Here is a 22,233-nt window from a genome sequence, read left to right on the forward strand (position 1 = left end):
GAAGGCAGCTAAACTTCTTCCCCCTATTCCCGTCCGAGACACGTCGCCATAGAGTTATGCTCTCTTATCGTTATAGGTAGCACTCTTACGGTATCACTCTACGGTCTCTAGTAATTAGTCGACTTTTATATATAAATAGTATAAAGCTTACTAGTAGGCTCTCATTAGTAATGCTTAATTCATTAGGTAATCTCGAGCTCCCCGTCGCGTCGTACACCCTAGTTCGTAGCTTGGTACAGCGTCGGTAGCCGGTAATTAATCGTTATTAATCGCACGTAGGGTGCATCCTCCGCGAGCGGGTCCACGTCGGACTGGAGTTTCGTCTCATCCCGGTCTCTATACGAGGGCCGTAAACGGTCCCTCCTTGGTGGTAACAGCAAACCTCCAACGAAATCAAGACGGAGCCCGACTCTTCGTGCGAACCTACCGCGGTGTACGGTCCCCTCTTAACCGATCGGAAGTAAAAAAGGCGAACTGAAGATACTTCCCCCCGAAAGGTTGCGATCGAAGCGTTACTAGGAATCAGGCTCGCCGAGAACCTGCGCGAGTTGCGACTCCGACGCCTCTGGTGGCCGTTTACGTGAACTCCCTCCGAGTTACGGGGAGACTCCGCGTAAACCCGGCAAATCCGATCGCGTTTACACTTTGAACCCGGAGCGCCGGTTCGAGGAATCGCGAAGTAAGTACTCGGTAAGCAGCCGGGTGCGAAAGCGTCCGCGGTTTTCTAGGTTATGTACAGGCGCGCGGTGGGCCGCTCGCGAGGGTCCCCCGTGGTATGTACAGGCGACGAGTCGCGGCGCTCGAGCGCCGATCTGCCGTACCGACCGGGCCGGCAGGCGCGATATGTCCGGTTGGTCGGCCGACCTCCCCCGGTGTCCTGCGCGTCAGGCCGGCCGGGTCCGTCGAGGCAAGAGGAGACGCCGGCGAAACTAGACCGGACCTCTGGCCTCGAACTCGGCGGGAAGGCTCGTCCCCACCAGCCACCACGCCAGACCCAGACTCAGGCCTACCAACAGCTCCTCCACCCCTGAGGAGCGCCTGCCCGCTCCGCTGCAAGAGTCCTTCTGCGCCATCTCCAGTTTCGCTGCAACCAGATCGTAACGCCATATTTAATAACGGTTAAGTAACTAAGGACGTGACTGCCTTCTCGTCGGACATTGCCGCCACATCCGAAGATACGTAATGTCCGTCAAATTACCCTGTTAAAAATATACATTAAATTTGTATACTTTAATAAAATGATTGGTTCCGTGTGGTAGAATTTCTTACCCTTTCCGATTTTTACGACGTCGTAGATAATACGGCTCTGCGGAACTTTTTGTGGTTATATGTGGAAGTGGTAGTGCCATTGAGGGTTTGATTTTGTGAGTGATTATATTTAGGGGGTTAAGAGGGTAGGTGAGAGAAAGGAGGGAAAAATAGGGACGCTCTTTGTTGTACCTCGACGTGGAAGCTTTGCTCCCGTTATTGCGCCTCGGCAAGGGGATCCCCTGCGCCTCGTATTTCGCGACAAGATCCACGCTAAATTCCCCGCGGAAGAAAGACTCGGATGTATATTAAGGCGCATTCGAGTAAAGAGATATCGAAGGCGCGCTCTCCTTAAATCCACCCGCTCGAAATATCGCCTCGGATGACCGTTATCGCTACGTATCGTATCCGAAGACCGAGGCTAGGGAATCCTTAGAGCAGGAAGAACGAGACCTACTTTTCGAATTTATCGAAGGCGCCTTCGTCGATGGACAACACCGGGGTGCGTTTAATAAACTAAAGCTCGCCTTAGTTTTTCAGACCCTCTGGCTACGATATTCGAGTCTGACTTTGTATCTCCTTGTGTCTTATTGGGATGCTGGGGGTCGAACTTGATCTTCATAGCGTGATTTGGTACATAGTGCCGCTTAACGCGAAAAGGTGCATCGAAACATCCAGTTCCCTCAGAAAACCCACGAGCACGTACGGAGAGAAGGGATAAACCCGAAAATCCGCCTTGAAGGGGTGGACTTGAAAATCCGATGAGAAGAGATGAACTCAAGAAATTCCCATCAAGGGATGAACCTGAAAATCCACCGTAAAGAGATGAACTTTAGAAATTCCCGTGAAGGGATGAATCTAAGAAATTTCCCCGAAGGGATGAAAGGAAAAATTTGCCGAGATGACTCGAGTTCAGGAAATCGGCGCGAAACGACGAGCTGAAGGAATCGTTAGAAAGGGATGAAGGAATCGCTCGAAAGAGGAGCCAGAAAATCGGCGCGAAGTTTCGACGCCATCGATCTCCGCGAAGAGACGAAGTCGAAGAATTCCTGCGGATCGGCACGTTCGCGATTTGGCGCTTAGTGCCGCTTAGTACCGCGATGTGCAGCGACGTGTTGCCGCGGCATCGATCCACCCTGCCGGGCGCGGGCAGAGTCCCACCCCCTTGCCCTGTCTCCTGCGCAGCGCGATCCCCCTGCACCCTGCTCCCAGCCCTGATCCTCCGATCCTCCGATCCTCGCCCCTGACCAGACGGCCCCGAGCTTTATCGGTGTCTCGTTCCTTGTTTCCGCGGGGCGAGCCGCGATAAAACCCTCACCCTGGCGGAAGTACCTGGAACGAGGCCACTCGGGGGAGGGAAATGCAAAACGCGACGCAGAGAGAGAGGGAGGGGTGCAAACAAATTAAAGAACAGGAAGGATCGCGGCCACACTTTGGTCCCGCGATTTTGGTACCGTCATTTTGGTACCAAATGGAGATCCACGAGCGACTCCCCGCGATAAGGGAGGTTTAATTCTCCCCGTCTTTGTCCTTTGGAAAACGAAACCCTCCCCTAAAACAGGGAAGAGGGTGCCTCCTCCAAGGGGAGGTCTGGCCATGGACCGTGGACCGTCGGCGTGCATCTGGGTGCGGGTTTTACGAGGGAAGTCGAGCGGCGAAGTTGCATTTCGGTGCACTCGGTTACCCCCGAAATGCACCCCCCGCGACCGCCCCTGCTCGAGAAAACTGGAAGAAGGTCTTTCGCTCCGACGAATCACCGAAGAAAGTAGGGTCCTCCAGGGTGGCCCTCGAATTCGGAAGCCACCCTTGCGGATGGTCGTTCCCTCCTGGGGAAGGGCCAAGGGGGTGCCCTATATTTCCCGCAATTTCTTACATTTCTTACCAAGACTCCGTTAGGCAACGCTCTTCGACCGGCGGAAGTAGTATCCGGGACGTAAATAAGCAAACCCCGTAATAAACTCGGCAAACTCGGGCAACGGTCTCGGGGGTGGTCTAATAACTTCCCTCGGTGTCGATTCGGGGGTGGGACCCTTTCCTCCGGGATTTCTCGTGTCCGACCCTTCCGGTCGCGCGGCCACCCCTCGGATCCTCCTCCGGAGGGCTCGCGGTCAGATAAACGGAAGTTCCGGCACATCGGAAGTAACTCGATCGCCCCCTCCACTTCGCGGGGGTCCATCGGCGCGAGTAACTTCCGCTTTGTACCCGGCGGGTCTAACGGCAAACACCGAGCTAGCGGGTACCAAGGAGTTTTTAGTGGGCACCAAGTTCCACCCTCCACCCCCTGCGAAGCCTCCGGCCAGGTTTACGCCTGGACTTCAAAGGGCGCCGTTAAACGAGCTCGCGAGCTTTCCCCTCAATTTTCGCCTGGTTTTTCCACCGGGCGGAAATTCCGCGCCGATCGATGATGGGTCGATGATTTAACGGCGGCCGGTTTTAATGGCGGCGGGATTTAACGGCGCCGTTAAACGACGTTCGTTAACCGGAGTTAGGGGCGAGACGCCCGACGAGGCGACGCGTCGTTGCAACGAAGGGGGTGAAATATGGGAGTAGAGACGGGGTTATCGCGAGTCGTGAATCAGGAGGAAGGATCGATTCCACGGTTTTCGATTTTCGAGGGGTGATTACACCTGGAGGCAGGTGAGGGGAGGAAGTCAAAGAGGAGTCGCCGAGTTTCGACGTCTGGCCTCTTTGTTTTTTCGGATCTCTCGACGAGGGCCGGACTTCCCGTGCCGAGGGAGGAGGCAAGGAAAATGGTCCGCAACGTTGGGGGAAAATGGCTCCCCCATTGACTCGGCCCTTTCGAGGGTGTCCAAGGCCCGGCGGAAGTGCGGAGGTCCGGATGTCCCGGGGACAAGATGGAGGCCTCTTTCCAGAGCGGAAAGGGGTCGGGGCCGTTTGGTGGCCATTTGTTTGCCCGCCACGTTTCACAATGGCTCAGATTGCCCGGAAAATGATGCATTCGTACCCACCGGGGTTGCAGCTCGATGCGGCTCGATGCGGTTGTCGTGCCCACCCTACGACTACTAGCCTTCCCCTCGACGGCCTCCTCCAGGAAAGTCCCTATTTCGAGCACCGAAGTCAAGCCCAAAATTCCTCCGCTTTAAGCTCGAGAGATAAAATTCACCCCCTAAGTCTATCACCTGAACATCGACCAAGAGCCTCTTAATAAATGTATCTGGCTCGAAGCTCTACCGAGTATCTTGATAACGCTGCTAACCCCTTTAAGCGCTGGTACTTACATATTTGCCGCTAAGCTCTTTTCTTGATTAATGAAAATTTACTAAATTAATTAAATCCCTGGGGCGGATGAAGTCCTCAGGAATAATTCAGTATCCCGGGGGAAGTTTTTAGTAAACCCGGGTTTCGAGCCGAGAACGCGTCAGGGTTTGGACGCGTCGTTCGCATCGACGTCGACGAGGGACGGCGTTTAATTAATTTGACTAAGCCCCTGCACATCGCGGAGCCCGCGGGCGATGTGCTCATTGTCAGCCACGGCCCGAGTGCGCGGTACCTCTCTATGCGGTACAGGTTAGGTACCCTCCAGGACCCCTCCAGGTCCCCTCCAGGTCCCCTCCAGGTGGAGCAGCGTACTCTGCGTACCCCCCACCCACCCCCTACGCATACACTAGGTAATACCTCGGCGAGGGTGCACCTGTAGGTGCCCTCGAGCCCGCGCCGAGCAGGGCGACAAGGTGCAGGGGCCTCCAGGGCACCCGAGGGTGTTATCCCTCCGGATAGGCTTGCTTTACCGACTGACGTCACGGGATAAAGCCGGATCCAACGACTCGCGACGTCTACGTCGTAACCTAGTTACCCGGACGGCGTGACGCCGTTACGTCGAGCCACGTCCAGGCGTTGACGTCGACGTCGCCCGAGTAACGGCCGACGCCAGGAGGCCCGAGCTATGGGACCGCAAGAAAAAAAAAAAGAAAAAATAATAAAAGTGTTAATAAATATTTTTAGGTACTCGAAAACATCCATCGAGTCTCTTTGATATTTAAAGGGCACGTTCAATGGTTAAATCAGTTTCCTCCCCAATTCCTGCGTCAGCTCGTCCCGGCGCTTTCGCTATCAGTCGATACGTCCACGTTGCGCCGTTTGCTGACGTCACGTCGACGTTCGCCGCATACGGACGACGTTAACCGCATCCGAAGTTCGATCAGGTCGCGGAATCCCCGGTGCATGCCCTCCCGAACTGCCTCCACTCGGCGGGTCCGAGGTGAAATTAAAATCTCGAGATTTACGGGGAAGATGCGTGGAAGATATTTCCACAGGGTTTGCGTAGAGTTATGGGGAGGAGAGAGACATCGACGGGGTGGAGGGGTGTGGGGAAAAATTGAGGGAAACGGGGAATAGTGCAGGAAATTAAGGGAGGCGAACGAGCTGGATGCTTCGGGGCGAGGACGGACACTGGGGAGGTCGAGGGCGAGGCGGGGTGGGGCTTTTATTTTTAACCCTGCAGGAGGCTGCGAGACCGGGTCTCAACCCTTTCGTCTCTGTGCAGCATCCTGTGTCCCTCTCGCGTCTGGTCTCGCGCTTTCCAAACAATTCCGCACCCCTGAACTGGTAAAAATGTCGCAATACTTCTCCGACACCCTCCAGTACGTGTGTTTCTATATTAAAACTAGAAACATCCCCCACCCGGAATGAAAACCGAAGAAAAATGTACCCTGTGATGACGTACCCTTCGATCGCCACTTTCATGGAAAATATCTGCAAAGGTATTGAAAATTCACGTGGAAGTGTGTGTGTGGTAAAAAGATTCACTGATTTCTCCAGAGGCGGTGCACCCTATGTGCATGCTGTCCGTGTCGTGCACCTCGTGCACATCGTGCACATCGCGCCACCAGGTACTCGCAGGTGCGTGTGATCGGCGACTCGTGTCGATTACACGCGGCGGTAAACGTTCCTTAGACATGCTCACTCGCATGGTCTGTCAGGGTCTTCGTCAACCAGCGGCCATGTTACAGGGTCATTACGATGGAAAATGACGGGGAGATCTCCTTGGTGGCGAGAGAATGTAAAAAAAAAAAAATAAAATAAGTTACGAAAAGTGGCAAGATGTCTCGAAGGAAAACTCCAACATGCTCCGAAATATTCCACCGTATTCGAAGAGTTCGACGATATCGCCCGATTTTTGGAATGTAAACCGATGTCTTCTTTAGCACCCGAATAACTCTTTATAATGGGTCCTTCTATGCAGTTACTTATGCATAATGCAGTCGCGGTCTCGCGAGGATCCGGCATGGCGTTGCCGGCTATCCTCGCAAGATAGTCGCAAGAAAAGCAATTTCGCGTCCCATTGACTTTAAGGCGGCCATTAATCGAGAGAGGTTCCTGCATCTGGCTTAGGGGCAGGTGGCACCTCGCCAAAACATCGCGTTTCTTCGTCAGCCATTGATTTCGAGACGGACACCCCCCGCGACTCCTCGTCGACCTCCTTGTCGAGGAGGCACGGCGATTCCGTAGTTTCTCCTCCTTGATCGACTCTCGGGACTTTTTCGCAATTTACGGAATGAGGTATCTCCGTCACTCCAGTTAACAGGTGACAAGGACGAAGGGGTTAACGAGGGCGATACATCCACTGGGACTATCGGGTTTAATATATTAATTCGGGGGTTAATAAATGAACTCGGGTTCCGGTCAGAGCTCATTAAATCTAGATACGAGGAGTCGATGGGTAGGAAAAATTCACCAGCGACGAGGGTAGGTGAAAATGGACGTAAAGGTTGTATGGGGAGGTTCGATCGAGCTCGTCACCCTCTTGGCGAGGGCGAAGGATCCGAAAATCCTGGACATCCGGGGCCTGCGGGGGAGGAAGAGGGTACTACAGTGGGGTCGTTAGAGCTCCTCGAAATATAATTTCGACCCCACCGGGTCCTGGAGAGGCCTGGATAATCCCTGAAAGAGGGAAGTCGCCCCTGCTGTCTCCGCGTTCGCACCCTCGCGGATGTCGTCGCCCACCCTAAACTACACGTGCGGACACCCACGCGAAGACGAGTCGGGAGAATTCATCCCTTCGCTCCGGAAAATCATTTCTTCTCCGATATAAAAAAATAAAGAAACATCGAGGGCTGTCTCGATCTCCCTTCCGAGCTTCCCCCGACTCCTAAGAGGGCAGAGATACGATTTCCGAGGCTTCGAACCTACCCCTGATTTTTTCCCCAGATTCTTTTCAGGAGTTCTATCGCATCCTTGCATCGGAAACGACCACAATTGCCGAAAAAAAAAAAAAAAAATCGCCTGGAAATGTTACCGTGGAAAGCAAGTAGTAGATGGGCGTCGCGCGTCCCTTTTAGAGAAATCAAAGCCGAGAGCGGGATAAAAATGACAATGCCGGGAAAAATCGCTGTGGCGGGCGTCGCTCCTCGAGAAATAATATCCATTGTATATCCCGGCTAGCCGGGAATCGCTCTTTTTCCCCCGAGATCGAGGAGACCTCGTATTTCATCCCCAGCATCCCCGTAACCTTCGTTGCACTCGTCGAACGCGGTTACCCCCGGGAGAGAAACGGCCCTTCTTGGTATCGCTAAAGGAAATCGAGTACGCGGAGGACATTCTTCACCCCCTGGGTGGAGTTTTCCATTTCCAGTCATATTGCACCCCCCAACAGGCCGCGGCCATATTTCATCCCTGTCGTTATTCCATTGATATTTCCTATCGATGGGACCTCACCGAGTGGTCTCGCATTGCCCTCGTTTCCCTACTCCACCCCCTGGAAATCTTGTCAAAAGAATACATTTCAATGCGGAATTAATGAGCAGGTTAGGCGTCTCTTCGGGGAGGAATTCTCTTGACAATTCTCGCGGAACGCTTCGGTCGTTAAATCTCGGAGGGAGGCTTTGAAGGGGCAATTTGGGGGCGAATGTTGCATGCGCGATGCAAAGGGGTGGGACGGGTTAAGGGGAAGAAAAGCGAGGCGCGACGCAGCTCGGAGACAAAGTCTCGGCTCTTATTTCTTTTTCTCCCCCCTGTTTTTTTTTCCACCTCGGAAGCGCGAAGGCGAGGTCCTTTTCGCTACTTCTTTCCCTTCGCTCCTTTTTCTCCTCTCTCGGGCGACACGCGACACGCGAGCCCGCGATGCCCGGGGTATAAAAAACGTCGTTTCCTCTCTTTCCTTAAATTTCCCTAACGAGACAGTCTCCGGCCACCGGCGCATTAAATAACGCCCCGCGTTCCCCGCGGCTCGGAAAGGCTCTCGTTTTCTGCCTCGACTTTGGCTGAAACAAAAATCCACCCCTTTGAAGGGGCGGCCTTAAAAGCCTCCCCGAAAGGTCGGGAATAATCGCGTTGATGATACTTTTTTATCCGGCCCACTTGCGGCTTCATTTGTGCGAGTCAAATAAATGCCTCGAGACCGTCTTCCCTCGATGACGTCTCCCTGCCTCGGGGTGGAATTCCCATTTCCGGGGGGAGATAATAATTTCCCCCGATAAGAGGCGACGTTTCCGTAACCGAAATTCCGGGTGAGGGGATCTATACCCTCGGAAACGAAGATCGCACGAAGAATGATAAGCGTTGGAGCACTTTTTAGAGGGTGGAAAGATATAGGCAAAATCCCAGGGGAGGTCCTGAGAATTTTCTTCGATTTTTCTTTCTTTACCTCCGGTCTTCCAGGACCTTCGCGAAGGGTCTAAGGAGCTAGGGTGGAGGTCGGCGAGGTAGGAACCTGCAGAGCCAAAGCTCTTTCAACGCGGCTTTCCTCTGCTCGAATCGAACCGGCCAGGCGAGTCTCGTTAAAGTTCTCATTACCCAAACGAATAATGACGGAAGGCACGACCCTTTCGACTTTGCGGGATCTCTCGGTGGAAAGGAGTCCCGAGTGCGCAACAAAAGTGCGGACCACCTCCCCCGTACCTTTACGCCCGGATGATCCTCTGGAAACGTACTTCGAGTTCGGCGCCGTCGAGAGACGAATAACTTTTCCGGCCCCTTTCTTCGCCCAGCCACTCGCGTTTGTATACGAGGTCCTTTATACACCCGGAGAGCCTGCCAGGATTCACTCCTTCCCGAGGAAATAATTATAACCGGCCAATACGGACTGAAACTTGTCAAAGTGCAGCCTATCCCAATTTTCGGATAATTCCCTGTCGTCGCGATTAAACAAAACCCATCGTAGTAAAATATACAAGGATATAAATTCGTTCCCCGAACTGGTACCTGGGTAATTAAAAATGACAGGGAGGAGTGTAAGTGAGATATGAAAATCGGGCATGAGTGCACCTGGGGCAATCAACAGTTCTCCTTGAAGTCGGAAATGAATTTCTTTTGTCTCTGTGGAAGGTATGAGTAATTGCTGTTAATTATATGGCATTCAGGTGGGAAAGGGGTTTTCCTATTTATAGGGGAGGCGAAAACCCGACAATGGGCGACGTTCGACCCTGACTTTAACGACGTTAAACGGGAGGCTGAGCCTGGGTGCGGCCAGACGTTCCTTCAACCCTGAGGAGCGGTCAAAGGGATTCACCGGGATTCAACGGGACCCATTCGAGCGAAGGAGCTTCTGGAGGACGTTAATCATCCTGCAGCTTTTTACCTCGGAGATCGGCTCCTCCACTTTTCAGAGCCGCGACCTGCCGAGGCTCCTCGGCAGCTCGCGAAACATTTCGATCGCTCTCGAGAAAGGTTCCACTTCCGCCAATGGACTGCCATTCCGGATCAACAGGTGTCACTCGGCGACGATCCGAGCGAACCTTAGGCTACCACCAAGAGCAGGAATTCACCTCGAAAAATCGATTTTCGGTAATCCTCCGCAGCATCCGCAAGAGGTCCTGGCTAGCCTGCTTCGACACGGATTCGCCTATCAAGAGTCAAGGAGTATTGGCAAGGTGAGGATAATCTAGGATCTTTTTTATAGGATCCTCTTCTCCCAATTTCGGATGTTTTCCCGAGGAAGGGGTCCAAGGGATTTGTATAACGAAACGAGGTTGTACTCACTCGTCGCACTCAGCAGCTGAGGTAGGTACTTCTTCCAGAAGGCGCACTGCCTCACTCGAGGACCATGACCGATCTCCGTCGTGTTCGTGTCCAGGGTCAGGTACTCCTTCTTGGACGCCGAGTGCTCCGGCCAGAAGGTCTTCGTCCAGGAGCCGTCATCCCCCATGTTCGGGTTCCTGCGAAAACGTGGAAAACCTCTCGTTACCCTGGGTTAAAAATCGGCGACTCCGCGAATAATGATGGATGATCATTGGACAGATTTCAGGGAAAGGCTCGACTTCGGGATATTCCTTCTAGGACGGCACTCGGACGTTCCTCCAGGAGCATACCCCGTCTTGGCGAAGTTCGCCCAGTACCGCATCATCCTCTTGGACAGGTGGACCTCCTCGTGCGTGTACCTCTTCGAGGCGTCCAAGGGCTCCCCGAAGATGTAGCTGATCTCATCGGCGTGCATGACTCCCGTCCACCTGGGCCAGGGGTTATTCGCCGACCTGGAAGAGCATCAGGAGTCATCCCTCCTCGCGCCTGAAGATGACTTTTTCGGCTAAAAAACGTCTCTTCAACGTCCATACCTGTGCTTATAGTAGTACATGTAGACCGTGTTCCCGGTATCGGCGTATCGGTCGGCGAACTCATTGACGTTGCAGGTGAACTGATAGTCGCCGACGATCTTGTCGAGGGCGTCCCTGTTGACGTGGGGGTCGTCCGGTCTGAGCCAGTCGGTGTACTCGTAGATGATGGCGTGTCTGGCGATCTGGTTGACGTAAGGGTTGAGCTCGGTGACGGCGGTCAGGAAGTCTTCCCTGGAGACCTTGACGTCCTCGGTGCCGTCTATGCGGAAGAGCTCGGTGAGGTAGTAGATGATGAAGTAAAAGCCCTCCTCGGTGTTGGAGCCCATCAGGATGTTGGCCTTCTTGAAGGAGGCGGTGGCCAAGGATCTCTGCGGCGTCTCGTCCAGGAAGGCGCCGTCTATGACGGGCACGAAGGGGAACTCGCAGATCCCCAGCGTGCCCCACTCCCCGTTCACCAGGTCCACCGGATTCTTTACTAGGAGACAGTCGATCATCTCCCGCAGGTTGTTGATGTCGTGGGGACAGTTCACGGCCTCGGCCAGCCGGATGCCCCTCATGATCGACTCCTCTCGGGAGATGATCGCCCAGGGTGCCGTTGGCGAGCCGGACTGCATGATCGCTTGGTGGAAGAGGTGCCTGAAATCACGGACATCGTGATGACGCCATCGGGTGGATCCAAAATCCCTATTCCACCTCCATGACGCGGGTTCCCTTTAATTATTCTTCCCCGTAGAGAACCACTCACAGCCGGATGAAATTAATTCCCGGGGACGACGGCTCGTCTCGACCTTCTTATCGTCCCAACACTCGGAGTTGGAAGTTCGGACCTCGCGAATGCCTGCGGCTCCCTGCCAACTGGTTCCCGCCGGAGCCGAAGGGGAAGATTCGTAAACAAGTTGCTTAAAGTTTCGCGGAATTGCGTGTAATTGGAAAGAAACTTCTCAAGAGCTCCGAGTTGCCGCAAGTTCCGCGAACTTCCGCGTCGCCCGGTAGGGCCCTGAGCCGGGTTAGTGCTCCAGATGGAAATTGAATCGAGAGAAACCCGCCTTTGTTCGCGATGGATCGAACTCTCGGTGGGTATTCCTAGATCCCCGTTTTCCACATCCCGGGGTGTGGAAAAAATGTTTAACGTTCCTGACATTATTTTTATCAGGGTGGCCAGGAGTTCTTCCATCGAGGACTCGGACCTCCGGTCTCCTGACTTCAGGCCCAGTGTCCGTTCTCACCTGGACAAGGGTGACAGCAGGTGGAGGGAGACCGAGACCGCCCCGGCACTCTCCCCGAAGAGGGTGACGTTGTCAGGGTTCCCCCCGAAGGCGGCGATGTTGTCTCTGACCCACTGAAGAGCCATCATCTGGTCGAAGAGGCCGGCGTTCCCCGGGACGTCCGGGGTCCCGAAATACAGGAAACCGAGACTAGCCACGCGGTATTGCATCGAGACCAGGATCACGTTCTCCTCCGAGACGAGGGTTCTGTGATCGTAGACGTCCAAGGTGGCGGATCCCGAGTAGAACCCACCTGGAATCGTTCCCAGGAGATCTCGTCATCCGGCGTGGTTACGACTCCCACGGGTCTACCTTGGCCTCGCCGAAGTGCGCCCCTCCGACCTTATTCTCTGACTGTCGATGGACAAAGTCGCGGAAATTTAATAAACGTATTCCTGGGACCGATTTTAGTCATCCGATTCACCGATCTTCCAATAGCATCGATCCTGATTTACCTGCCCAATTCTTACTGACTTTACTTCCAGGTCGCAGGGGCCACCTCGTCGACCTCCGGGAGGTGTTTAACGTCTTTGATAGGTAATCCCCAGTGATAACTCACCACCGAATATCCATACCATGACAGCGGCGTTGGTCGGCCTGGGTTTCGGGGCGACGACGTTCACGTAGAGGCAGTCCTCGTTCAAGGGGGTGTTCGGGTTCCACATGGTGGCCCCGGAGAAGTCCCCGAAGACCGTGTCCAGGATTTGCACGCAACTGTTGGGCAAGGTCGTCGCGTTCAGGATTCCGGTCCAGTGCTCTGCCGGTCGTGGATGTCGGAACCTGAGGGAACCTGGAAGGACCGGGAAAAAAATTAAAACCGTATCAAGAGTCGATTCTAACCTCTGCGGTACACCTCGACGGGGCCCACCTTAATTTCTATGTATTTTCAAGAATTCTCCAGGAAGAAAAAATTTTTTTTTTAATATTTATAATATATACATTGTGCGTTAAAAATATGGAAACATTACGAGAAGGTTAGGGACCTTACCCAGGGGCTTCTGGGCGTAGGGGATGCTGAACCACGCGTCGACCTCCTTCCCCGTGGTGGCCGTCAGAGTCATCCCCATGACCTTACCCTTCCTCGTCTGCACCACCAGGGGGTCCTCCCCAGGACTCGCGCCCAAGGGCTCGGGCCTGGGAAGGTCCTCGTATGGACTGTGCAAATTTTTCGAGTCCTTCGCCTCCTCGTGGGGTAACTCGGCGTGGTGTCTACCTCTATGAGAGGGGGTGCACCTCCCCAGCTCGCAGCACAGGACGAGCACCGAGCTCAGGACCAGCGCCGTTTCTACCTTCGAGGCGAGCCTGACACCTCGACTCCTTGACATGATGTCCTCTCCTGGGACAGCAGAAAATATATCAACTCCACAAAAAGATTAATTTCCACCCAGGAGACAAAAATCTAGAATTTAAATGCCACCTCCCCTTCGACCCTTAAGATTCCTCCTCCCTGGAAACTCCTCTTTTCCAAATTTTTCAATCTTTCCAACGGGAATTCTCCTTTGGGACCATTTCCTTTTTTCTACGTGAACACTTGAAAGTATTTCCAACCACCTGAGTTTTTTTCGCCGGGAAGAATTTTATAAGAGTTATTAGAAGAGAAGATGATTTTTGGGAATAATGTTCTTCGGCTCTGGAGCGAGAATGGTACTTAAAAGAATTCCGGGGAAGTCAGGAAGGACTCTCAATTTTGTCGGGAAAACCTGAGTTCCGGCAAAGAGTTAAGAGGCAGGGAAAGCCTCGAAAATGCCGGCGCACTTCGCATAGACTCCGAAACTGTTTAAACGTAATAAAGCCGGGAGGCCCGCTCGGCTTTTCATCAGGCGCAATGCCTGCGGATTATTACGCATACGTTGCCGTGCGACGTGCACACGTCCTTACGCGTCATGAAGTACGGGAATTCCGGGGCTGCGGGCACGCGGAATTTTCATAACCTCGCAATCCCCTCGGAAAATATTCCCTTATTACGGGCCAGGGTGAGGAGGGGCAGAGCTCGGGGAGTTCTCGTCGCGGAAACGCCGCCGTTGATCGTATACGCGTCGCGGAATTCCGCCCTCCGCGGGGCAAAAGGAATTCTCATAACCCCGACATTTCCGCGGAAAACATTTTCCCCCGGGCGAACGGGCCGCGAGCTCGATTCTGCCAAATCGGGACAAAAGCCATCCGCGAGCTGCGTTGAAACGGCGCGGAACTGACGTCCCTCGAAACTGATTAGTTTCCCAAGGAGGCGAAAAGAGCGACGAAAGCTCCCCGCCGAGTTCCCGAGGATACTTATTTTATTTCCCTTTAATAACCCAAATTAGGGATCCGGGAGTACCCTTCATCGGGAACTGAACTTCGCGAGGAGACCAAGGAAACGCGGAAAAAAGTCCCTCCGCGACGAGTCTCGAGTTGGTATTATTATTACTTCTATTATTATTTTCATTTCCCATCTCTTCCAAGGGGTGAGAACATTTATTTATTAATTCCCTGGGCCCGAAGCGTCCCTCGGAATTTCCCGGGTGTCGGGGCTGAACTAGGGTGCCTGCAATTGGGCAATTATTTACAAGGTCGCCAGGGCTGCGGAAGCACCGCGACGAGACCGCGTCGTCATTGCGGTGGCGGGAACTCCCGGGGAAATTCCGCCGGCGGTTACAAGCCTGGGGTGCACTGCGGATGATCCGACGTAGGTAATTCGGCGGTGCCGCGATAACGATAATTCACGGATTCTAAACCCTCGCCAGAGCTGCGTCGTTTACAGGGGGCGATGCGACCCGCGATACCGCAACGCCCTGCAGGAATGCAGCACAGTGCCCGTGGATGCACGAGAACGACGGAAGATGCGCAAAGAGAGTCCCCTCCCCAATAAATCCGCAAGAGCGACATAAAAAAAAAGAAAAACCCGATCCAGAGACAAAGGGTGCTCTGTATAGCCCCCGAAATCAATTTTCCCGGCCGGCGCGTATTCCGAATTAAGCCGCGTGCACTTAATCCGATTACAGGACCGTTACTGCACGTGCAATTAAATTGTCCCGGTAACGCTCCAGGTAACGATAAATCCCCTTGAAGCGGCAGTACAGCCGGAAGCGCTTCCTGGACACCGATTAGAAGCGCACCGGTTAGGGAGCAGGGTCATCTATCTACAAAAAAAAAGAGAGAGGGGGGGAGAAAATCGAGAAAACAACCCCTTTATTTTTCCTTTGTTAATTCCTTACGATCCACATCATGTACTTAAAAAAAATAAAAATGATAGGGAAATGCAAGAAAGCGGTTGCTTTATTTTTTCATCAGGGTCCAGCATCCTTTGAGCACACTTGCTCCTCTGGACCAATCAGGAGGCAGGATCAGGTGGGACCCGATTCCCCTGGATCCTGAACAGATGCAGCGTCTTTGTTGCTTTGTTTTCTGTTTTTTAATTTCTCTGCCATAGTCGGATCATCAGGGTCCAGCATCCTCCGAGTATGCTCGCTCCTCTGGACCAATCAAGAGGCAGGATCAGGTGGGACCCGATTCCCCTGGATCCTGAACAGATGCAGCGTCTTTGTTGCTTTGTTTTCTGTTTTTTAATTTCTCTGCCATAGTCGGATCATCAGGGTCCAGCATCCTCTGAGCATGCTCGCTCCTCTGGACCAATCAGGAGGCAGGATCAGGTGGGACCCGATTCCCCTGGATCCTGATCAGATGCAGCGTCCTTGTTGCTTTGTTTTCTGTTTTTTAATTTCTCTGCCATAGTCGGATCATCAGGGTCCAGCATCCTCCGAGCATGCTCGCTCCTCTGGATCAATCAGGAGGCAGGATCAGGTGGGACCCGATTCCCCAAGACCCCGATCGGATGCAGCGTTCTCTTGCAGGTCCAATGGTGCAGGACTGCGGCGGTGGCCGCATCGGCCACTAAATATTTGAATGGTCGAGCTTAACCGGGCCATTCGGTCCGGCTGCGCCAATGGCGAAGCTCCCTCTTCGGTATCGAACGAGCGTCCGTCGCAACGAGAGAGACGGGATCGCCGAGGCCCGGCACCTGCATCGGCCGACCTGCCCTCGCGGTCGCAGTTGCAGTTGCAGTCTCGTCCGAGAGGACCGCCCTCTGACGTCAGCGCGTTTATAGGCGGCCTCTTTGGCAGCTTTTTTACTCCCTTGTACATATTTTACCCCGCGATCGCCGAATGCGTCGATTCGACGATCCGCCTCCCCCTGCGCCAAGTTACGTCACCGGGACGTCGTAAGACCAAGAAAGTCTGACAAGAAAATGTCCCAGGTGTACAATACCGATTTTCACGGTTCCGACTCGTGTCGACGAAATTTTTTATACGCACTAATTTGACGCGTACAGAAATACTGCGATTTTTCAGACGTACTGCTCTACGAAGAGAAGGTCTCATTGAACCGAAGAAGTAGATCGACATTTCGATGAATAATTATTTTACTCCAACTGGAATGAACTGGACGCAACGTTTCTTTGGTATTGCGACAATGAAATGATTTCAATTAAAATGATTTCTTTGGTTCGATGAATTTTTATCATCCTCGGGGTGCCTGCCTGGTGAAACTCGAGGGGTAATTTTTGTTTACCGTTTACAGGATTATCGAAATTACGAGAGCCCGTAACGAGGATTTTAATGCCGCACTTTTTACGCTGTAATCGCGCTGTCCGGGCTCGACGTTAATGACGGTGCACAAGGCGGTGAAAAATCGACGTTATTTCGCGTTTCGGCGCGGAATTGGCACGCTCCCCGATTATGCAGGAGTGCAGCGGAGGCTTTGACTCGATGCACGACACCCGGGTGGGGCTTGGGGGTGGGTCGAACGATTACCGATAAGCCTCGTTAACGACTGTGCATTATAATTAGAGCCTGGAAATTCGGGCTGCTCTTCCAGCGGGACCGACGGAAAATGGTGGAGGGAAAATCCTCCCAAGCCCGGCGGCCCACCTGCTGACTCGCGTTAGTACGAAATGGAAAAAAAAAAAAAGAGATGTGTATTAAAAAAGGTGAATGAAAAATGGAAAAAAAAAAAATCGCCCGACCCTCGGAGACTCTCGCCCCGGCCGAAAGTGTGTCGTTTAAAGGAAAACGCGTGCATCCGGCGGAAACTTGGTCGATAAACGTGGAGTTCGGAGTTCTCGGCCGGGTCAAACTGGCGGAAGTATCGAAAAACGGGGAAAAAGTATCGAAAAGCGGGGAAAAGTATCGAAAGCGTCGGAAAAGCGCGCAAAGTTGGCCGGGAGGATTGAATCGAATCGGCCGGGTGGTCCTCCCTCTCTCTCTCTCTCTCTCTTGTTATTCCGGGGGAGGTTGTAGGTTGTAGGTGGACGGGCCAAGTGGACCCGGGCTGCCCAGGCGAGGTGACGAGGGGGAGTGAAAAGAGGAGAGACAAAAGGGAGTAGCTAGGCAGCCCAGAAACCGAGGGTTATCCCCGACGGCCTGCTCTGATCGATACAGCCATACCACTCGCTTATTTATATTTCCTACAGGACACCGGGCCGAACCTCCTTCGACCGATCTTTTCCTCCCCGGAGAGGGTGGCCCCACCTCCTCGCCCAGGACCGGATGACTGCTCCCCTTCTCCGCGAGCTGACGTCCCTCTCTCCGCCCCACCTTATACATGACATTCCTTCCTGGTATATCGTTATCTTCTGTAGTTTCTTTCCTAATCTTCGAAACGATCGAGACATCGGGATGCGATATGAAATTGATAATTTTCCCTAGAGGTGACTTTTCGATGTTTTCCACCTCCGCCGAGGACCTGTCCAGCTCGCAGGGCGACGTTTTACCTCCCCTCGTAAATCTCGCAGGATCGGTCGAGAGTCGCTGCACCGAGCAATGAACAAATCCACGCCGGATAACCCCGGGGGTCGGTGCAATCTGCAAATGCGCCCGACCTCGATTCCGGAATCGCAATTCGGCCGGATGCGTGCGGGACCATCGTCTGGTCCTCCCCTCTCGCGCACCCCGTGTAACCCCGTGTAAAATGCGAGCCGTCGCGTTTGCGCCCCGCAACCCGGGGTGTATTAATAAACGCCGCGGTCGCGCCGCGCCCCCTGCGACCCGGAGGCGCGGTTGCGGAATTTGGCACCGGTCGCGGGGAAATTGCTGCGGCTGTTCCCCGTGCACCGAATCGAGATGCGGAGGGCAGATTGCATTGTGCATCACCGAGGACGAGGTAACGCACCCCGCGTCTATGGCTCACCTGTCGGGGGACAGGGGTACCCCGCCGCCTCGGGATAGCATCCATTGTCGAAGGATAACGACGGAGGATCCTTCGATAATTATGGGCGCACGGCGACGAGGATAACGATCGTTAGGGGTGCCTCGGGAAATTAGGCGTGCCGCACGCGGTTCTCGCTTTAATGAGGTATCGGATGCATCGGGTGCATCGCTTTTGATCCTGGAGATGCGCCCGGAGATCCGAGGGTGGAGAGGCAAGGAGATGAGCAAGGGGCCCAGGAAATCCGGAAGACTGCGTCGAGGAATCTACAAGTTGTCGCCAGGACTCGAAGCCAACAGGCTGCCGGACGAGGATCTCTGGTCAGGACTCGAAAGGATGCGGAAATCTTGAGATCTTGCCGAATTACGTTTCATAAGTGTGTAGAATTAAGGAAGTCCATGGTTTGAGGAGGAAGATCGGAGGAAAGCGTTTGAGCCCTGAAGAAGACCCCGAAGGAAACCTTGAAGAGGCTTTATATAAGGAGAAAAACCGGGATGAATCTAGCATCTGGAGCAATATATACTAGTTTCGCGTCCCCTCCCTCGGGGAACGGTGTGGCATGGAAATCTAAGCGAAACGTCCCGAGGAGCGGAAGGGATTTCAAAGGAACGAGACCAATTGACCGTCTCGTCTCGTCTGGTTCCCTGTCGGCCGGCTTTTCGGGAAGTCTTTGCTGAGCTTGCGCGGCCAAGAGCGAGAAAGAGGGCGAGAGGAGAGGCAAAGGACTCGAGTCGAGAGGAGCCATCAGGAGTCGAGCACGTCGAGCGAACCGCTCGTGCTCGACGAATCGTGAAAAATGGCGGCACGACGCCACCAGGCAAGGACAAGAGCGAAGGGACCGGCGAACCCCATTACACGGGTCAAAAGACACGCGGGACAATTTACGGAACGCCACGCGGAAACGCGATCCTTCGCGAGGATCCCGACTTTGGCGAATTGGTCGCGAGATGTGAACGCCGGAGTACCGAAAAACCGAGTCAAAAGTCCCTAGGAAAAGAACCAGGCAAGAGGCGTCACGCTACAGGTGCCTTAAAATGCACCTGTCGGGTCAAGGATGTCAAATGAAAAGTCCAGCGGACAGGTGCCATCCTAAAGGCGACAGGACGCAGCGATTCCGCGCGCTGCGAGGCGTCGGAACGTCTGCTGCAGCTTCGCAGGTACGCGTCGGCAAAGAGGAGCAAAAACGCGCATAAAAATGAAATCCAAGAGACTTCGCGCTGGATATAATCGCAGGTAGGGTGGACGTTTGTCCCCGGTGAGCTTTGATCTTCTCCCCTTTGGCTACTCTGGTTTGCTCGCCCTAGGAATGTTGTCCCAGAGGACGAGCAGTCGCTTGAATCCGCATTGGCGGGAAGGAAGGGTAAGAAAAGAGGTCTCCGATGGAGTCCTCTTCGGAAAATTCCCTTAACCCATTTGCATCATAAGGAAGTATGAAAAAAAGGGTCCTTATCACCAAAATTCAAGCTGAATGGTAGTGACCAGGAAAATTGAGCGTACATGTACGCTATTGATGCAAATGGGTTAATGGCCAGGGGAGGGCTTTGTCGACCGTACAAAATGTCATGGTTTTCGATTCCTTTCGCAACTCGATCGAGTCCTCTTCGGGAAACTCCCTTAACCCATTTCCATCATAAGGAAGTATGAAAAACAGGGTTCTTATCACCAAATTTCAGGCTGAATGGTAGTGACCAGGAAAACTGAGCGTACATGTACGCTATTGTTGCAAATGGGTTAATGGCCAGGGGAGGGCTTTGTCGGCCGTACAAAATGTCATGGTTTTCGATTTCTTTCGCAACTCGATCCCCCTTAAGGTCCCCGTGAAATGCGATCGCGCGTACGCCGGTCCAATTATCTCTGTTTTTGCGCGGAGCTTTGTGTTTCGAGGACGGGGAGAAACAACGGTAACGAGCTCGCATCGAGAGCGCTCCTCGAATCTCGAACGCAGAGGTTTTCATGCTCGACGCGATCGAAATCCGAAGCCCACTTGGGGCGAGTTACACGCGCCGATTAACGATTCCTCTCGTTAATGTCGGCCCGGTAGAGCCTTTTGAGGGAAGCGAGGATTTGCGAGCGTTCCCGGCTAATTCAACGATTCGACCCTGCGAGTCCGAAATTCGGACCACGTTTTCGTCTCGTCTTCCAGAAAAATTCCGCCCGGCTTTAAGGTGAAGTGAAACACGTCGAGGAACTTGATCGACGTCGATGAAGAAGATTTTTCTAAATGCCTACGTTGCCGACGTTCGTTTTTATATTATCAGCTGTGTCGAATCATATTGGATATTGTACCAAATGGTATACTCCACCTGTCGTTTTCGTACAATAATTATAAAGAAATCGAAGTAAAACTCCAGAAATCCTCTGGATTCGTGATTTCTGGGGCCCTAATTGACTGCAGAGGGACCCCCTGCGCCATCTGTGATTTCCAGGTCAATTAAATTTTATTCTGGTCTGGACTGAGTTGAAAAATTTTGTTAAAAAATCCAAATTTTCAATGCGGCAGGACAATTAGATGATCAGGAGTGATCTGTCAAAGTTTCGAACAGTTTGGTCTAATACCCTTAAAAAAAAGGGCTGTATTCGAATCGACTGATATAAAGGGGATTGCACTTCACCTTAAACAGAGTCAACTTCATATCCTCGGCATGTCCGAATCTGAAAATCTCGGTTGGACCTTAAATCCCCCTCGATTTCACTAATCTATCAATTTTATACCCTGTATAAAAACATGGATGGTGGATAAACGCGCGACATCGAGTGCCGATCAGCTGGTATCGTTATCAGTGATAAAAGCGAGCATTTCCTCCCCCGATGAGGCATTTCATGTGGATGTCAGGAAAAGGTTGCAAAGAGGAGCAAATGTAAATTCTCGTTTCTAAGGAGGAGTCGAGCCGAGGACGACAACACGTTTCGGGTTGTCGTTCCCGGGCTGGAAATTATCCCGTAATTCAGTGCCTCTGTCGGCAGGTGATCCAATTAGCAACGGGCACGAGGGCCGACTTCTCCCAGGGCATTCGACAATAATTAGGTAGAAATCTGTCCCCACCTAATTCACAAAGCGGCTTTAAGCGCCCGTGGAAAAGCGACCGCCGACCGCGACGCCTTTTGTGCCGCACCAGGTGAGCGCATGCGCGCTACACGCCTCCTAAATCCGGCAGCGATTTTCCGCAATTTGGGAAAATGGCCCTCCATGTCCGAGACCAATCTTGGCACCATCCCCGGACTCATCGGGACGAATCGAGAATAATAGGGCACTCACGGTTTCCAAGTCGATGTGGAGATTGGCCGAGGTCGTGGTCGAGGCGTTTTCTGCGGCGAAGGTGGAGGTCCTGGTCGGGGTGGAGATTACGACCGAAGGAAGAATGGCTTCCTTCGATCCTGCGAAGGGCTTTCGATCGCCGATCTTCCCTTCTACGTCCCCAGCTCAGGCATCGCCGATCTGAAAATCAAAGTCTGAAGTCTTCGATCTAGCGGCCATTTAAGAAATAAATTTTCATTCATACATAGGTCCAAGAAAATCCATAATAATTGGAAATGGAGACTGGAAAGATTTTCTGGAAAAAGGTTCATCAAATCTCTCGTGCGGTTGCCAATTTGCGAGAGAATATAGTTAGTTGAAAGATGAATAAAATCCCGAGAGTTTTGTCAATTCCGCAATTTTCTGATCTCGCGGGTGGAAAATTCCAATGCGAGAGCCTCCTCTCGAGGAAGGGCCGCGGCTTGCGGAAAATCGACGCGTTCCCGGGCTAACGGAGGGAACTCGGTCCATCCGGAAGCTGCTGAATGATTGATCAGCCGATGAGTCGAGATTGGATCCCCGCGGTCTCGCGTGCATCTTTCAGGATCCGAGGAATCGACACCGGGTACCCCGCGAAACGTCCATTAACCCGCTGCGGAATCCCCGGAATGCGTTGAATCTCCTGGCTGATTAATCCAACGCCGGGAAAAATGAAGAGATCGAAACTGGAACTAATCGACCGCCTCGAATGTTGGCCCCCCTCCAGATATCGCTCGATAATTACCGCCGAGCACAC

At 53.1% G+C, this 22,233-nt stretch overlaps 1 protein-coding gene across 1 annotated transcript in view; it reads right to left on the reverse strand.

Annotated features, from left to right (window-relative positions):
• Positions 1–846: 846 nt before the first annotated feature.
• The window catches only part of LOC105696688 (acetylcholinesterase), a 37,307-nt gene continuing 15,920 nt past the window's right edge, over positions 847–22,233 (reverse strand). Inside the window, exons 2-9 of the mRNA XM_012419366.1 lie at positions 21,459–21,638; positions 13,011–13,358; positions 12,582–12,812; positions 11,984–12,275; positions 10,758–11,393; positions 10,515–10,676; positions 10,186–10,361; positions 847–1,084 (exon numbers count right to left, since the gene is read on the reverse strand). Coding sequence (XP_012274789.1) covers positions 930–1,084; positions 10,186–10,361; positions 10,515–10,676; positions 10,758–11,393; positions 11,984–12,275; positions 12,582–12,812; positions 13,011–13,347 — 1,989 coding nt within the window. The 5' untranslated portion in view covers positions 13,348–13,358; positions 21,459–21,638 and the 3' untranslated portion in view covers positions 847–929. The remainder of the gene's footprint in view (positions 1,085–10,185; positions 10,362–10,514; positions 10,677–10,757; positions 11,394–11,983; positions 12,276–12,581; positions 12,813–13,010; positions 13,359–21,458; positions 21,639–22,233) is intronic.

The sequence above is a fragment of the Orussus abietinus genome, unplaced genomic scaffold, assembly GCF_000612105.2.
Source record: "Orussus abietinus isolate OABI.00-Male unplaced genomic scaffold, Oabi_2.0 scaffold23, whole genome shotgun sequence".
In the NCBI taxonomy this organism is placed as follows: Eukaryota; Metazoa; Arthropoda; class Insecta; order Hymenoptera; family Orussidae; genus Orussus; species Orussus abietinus.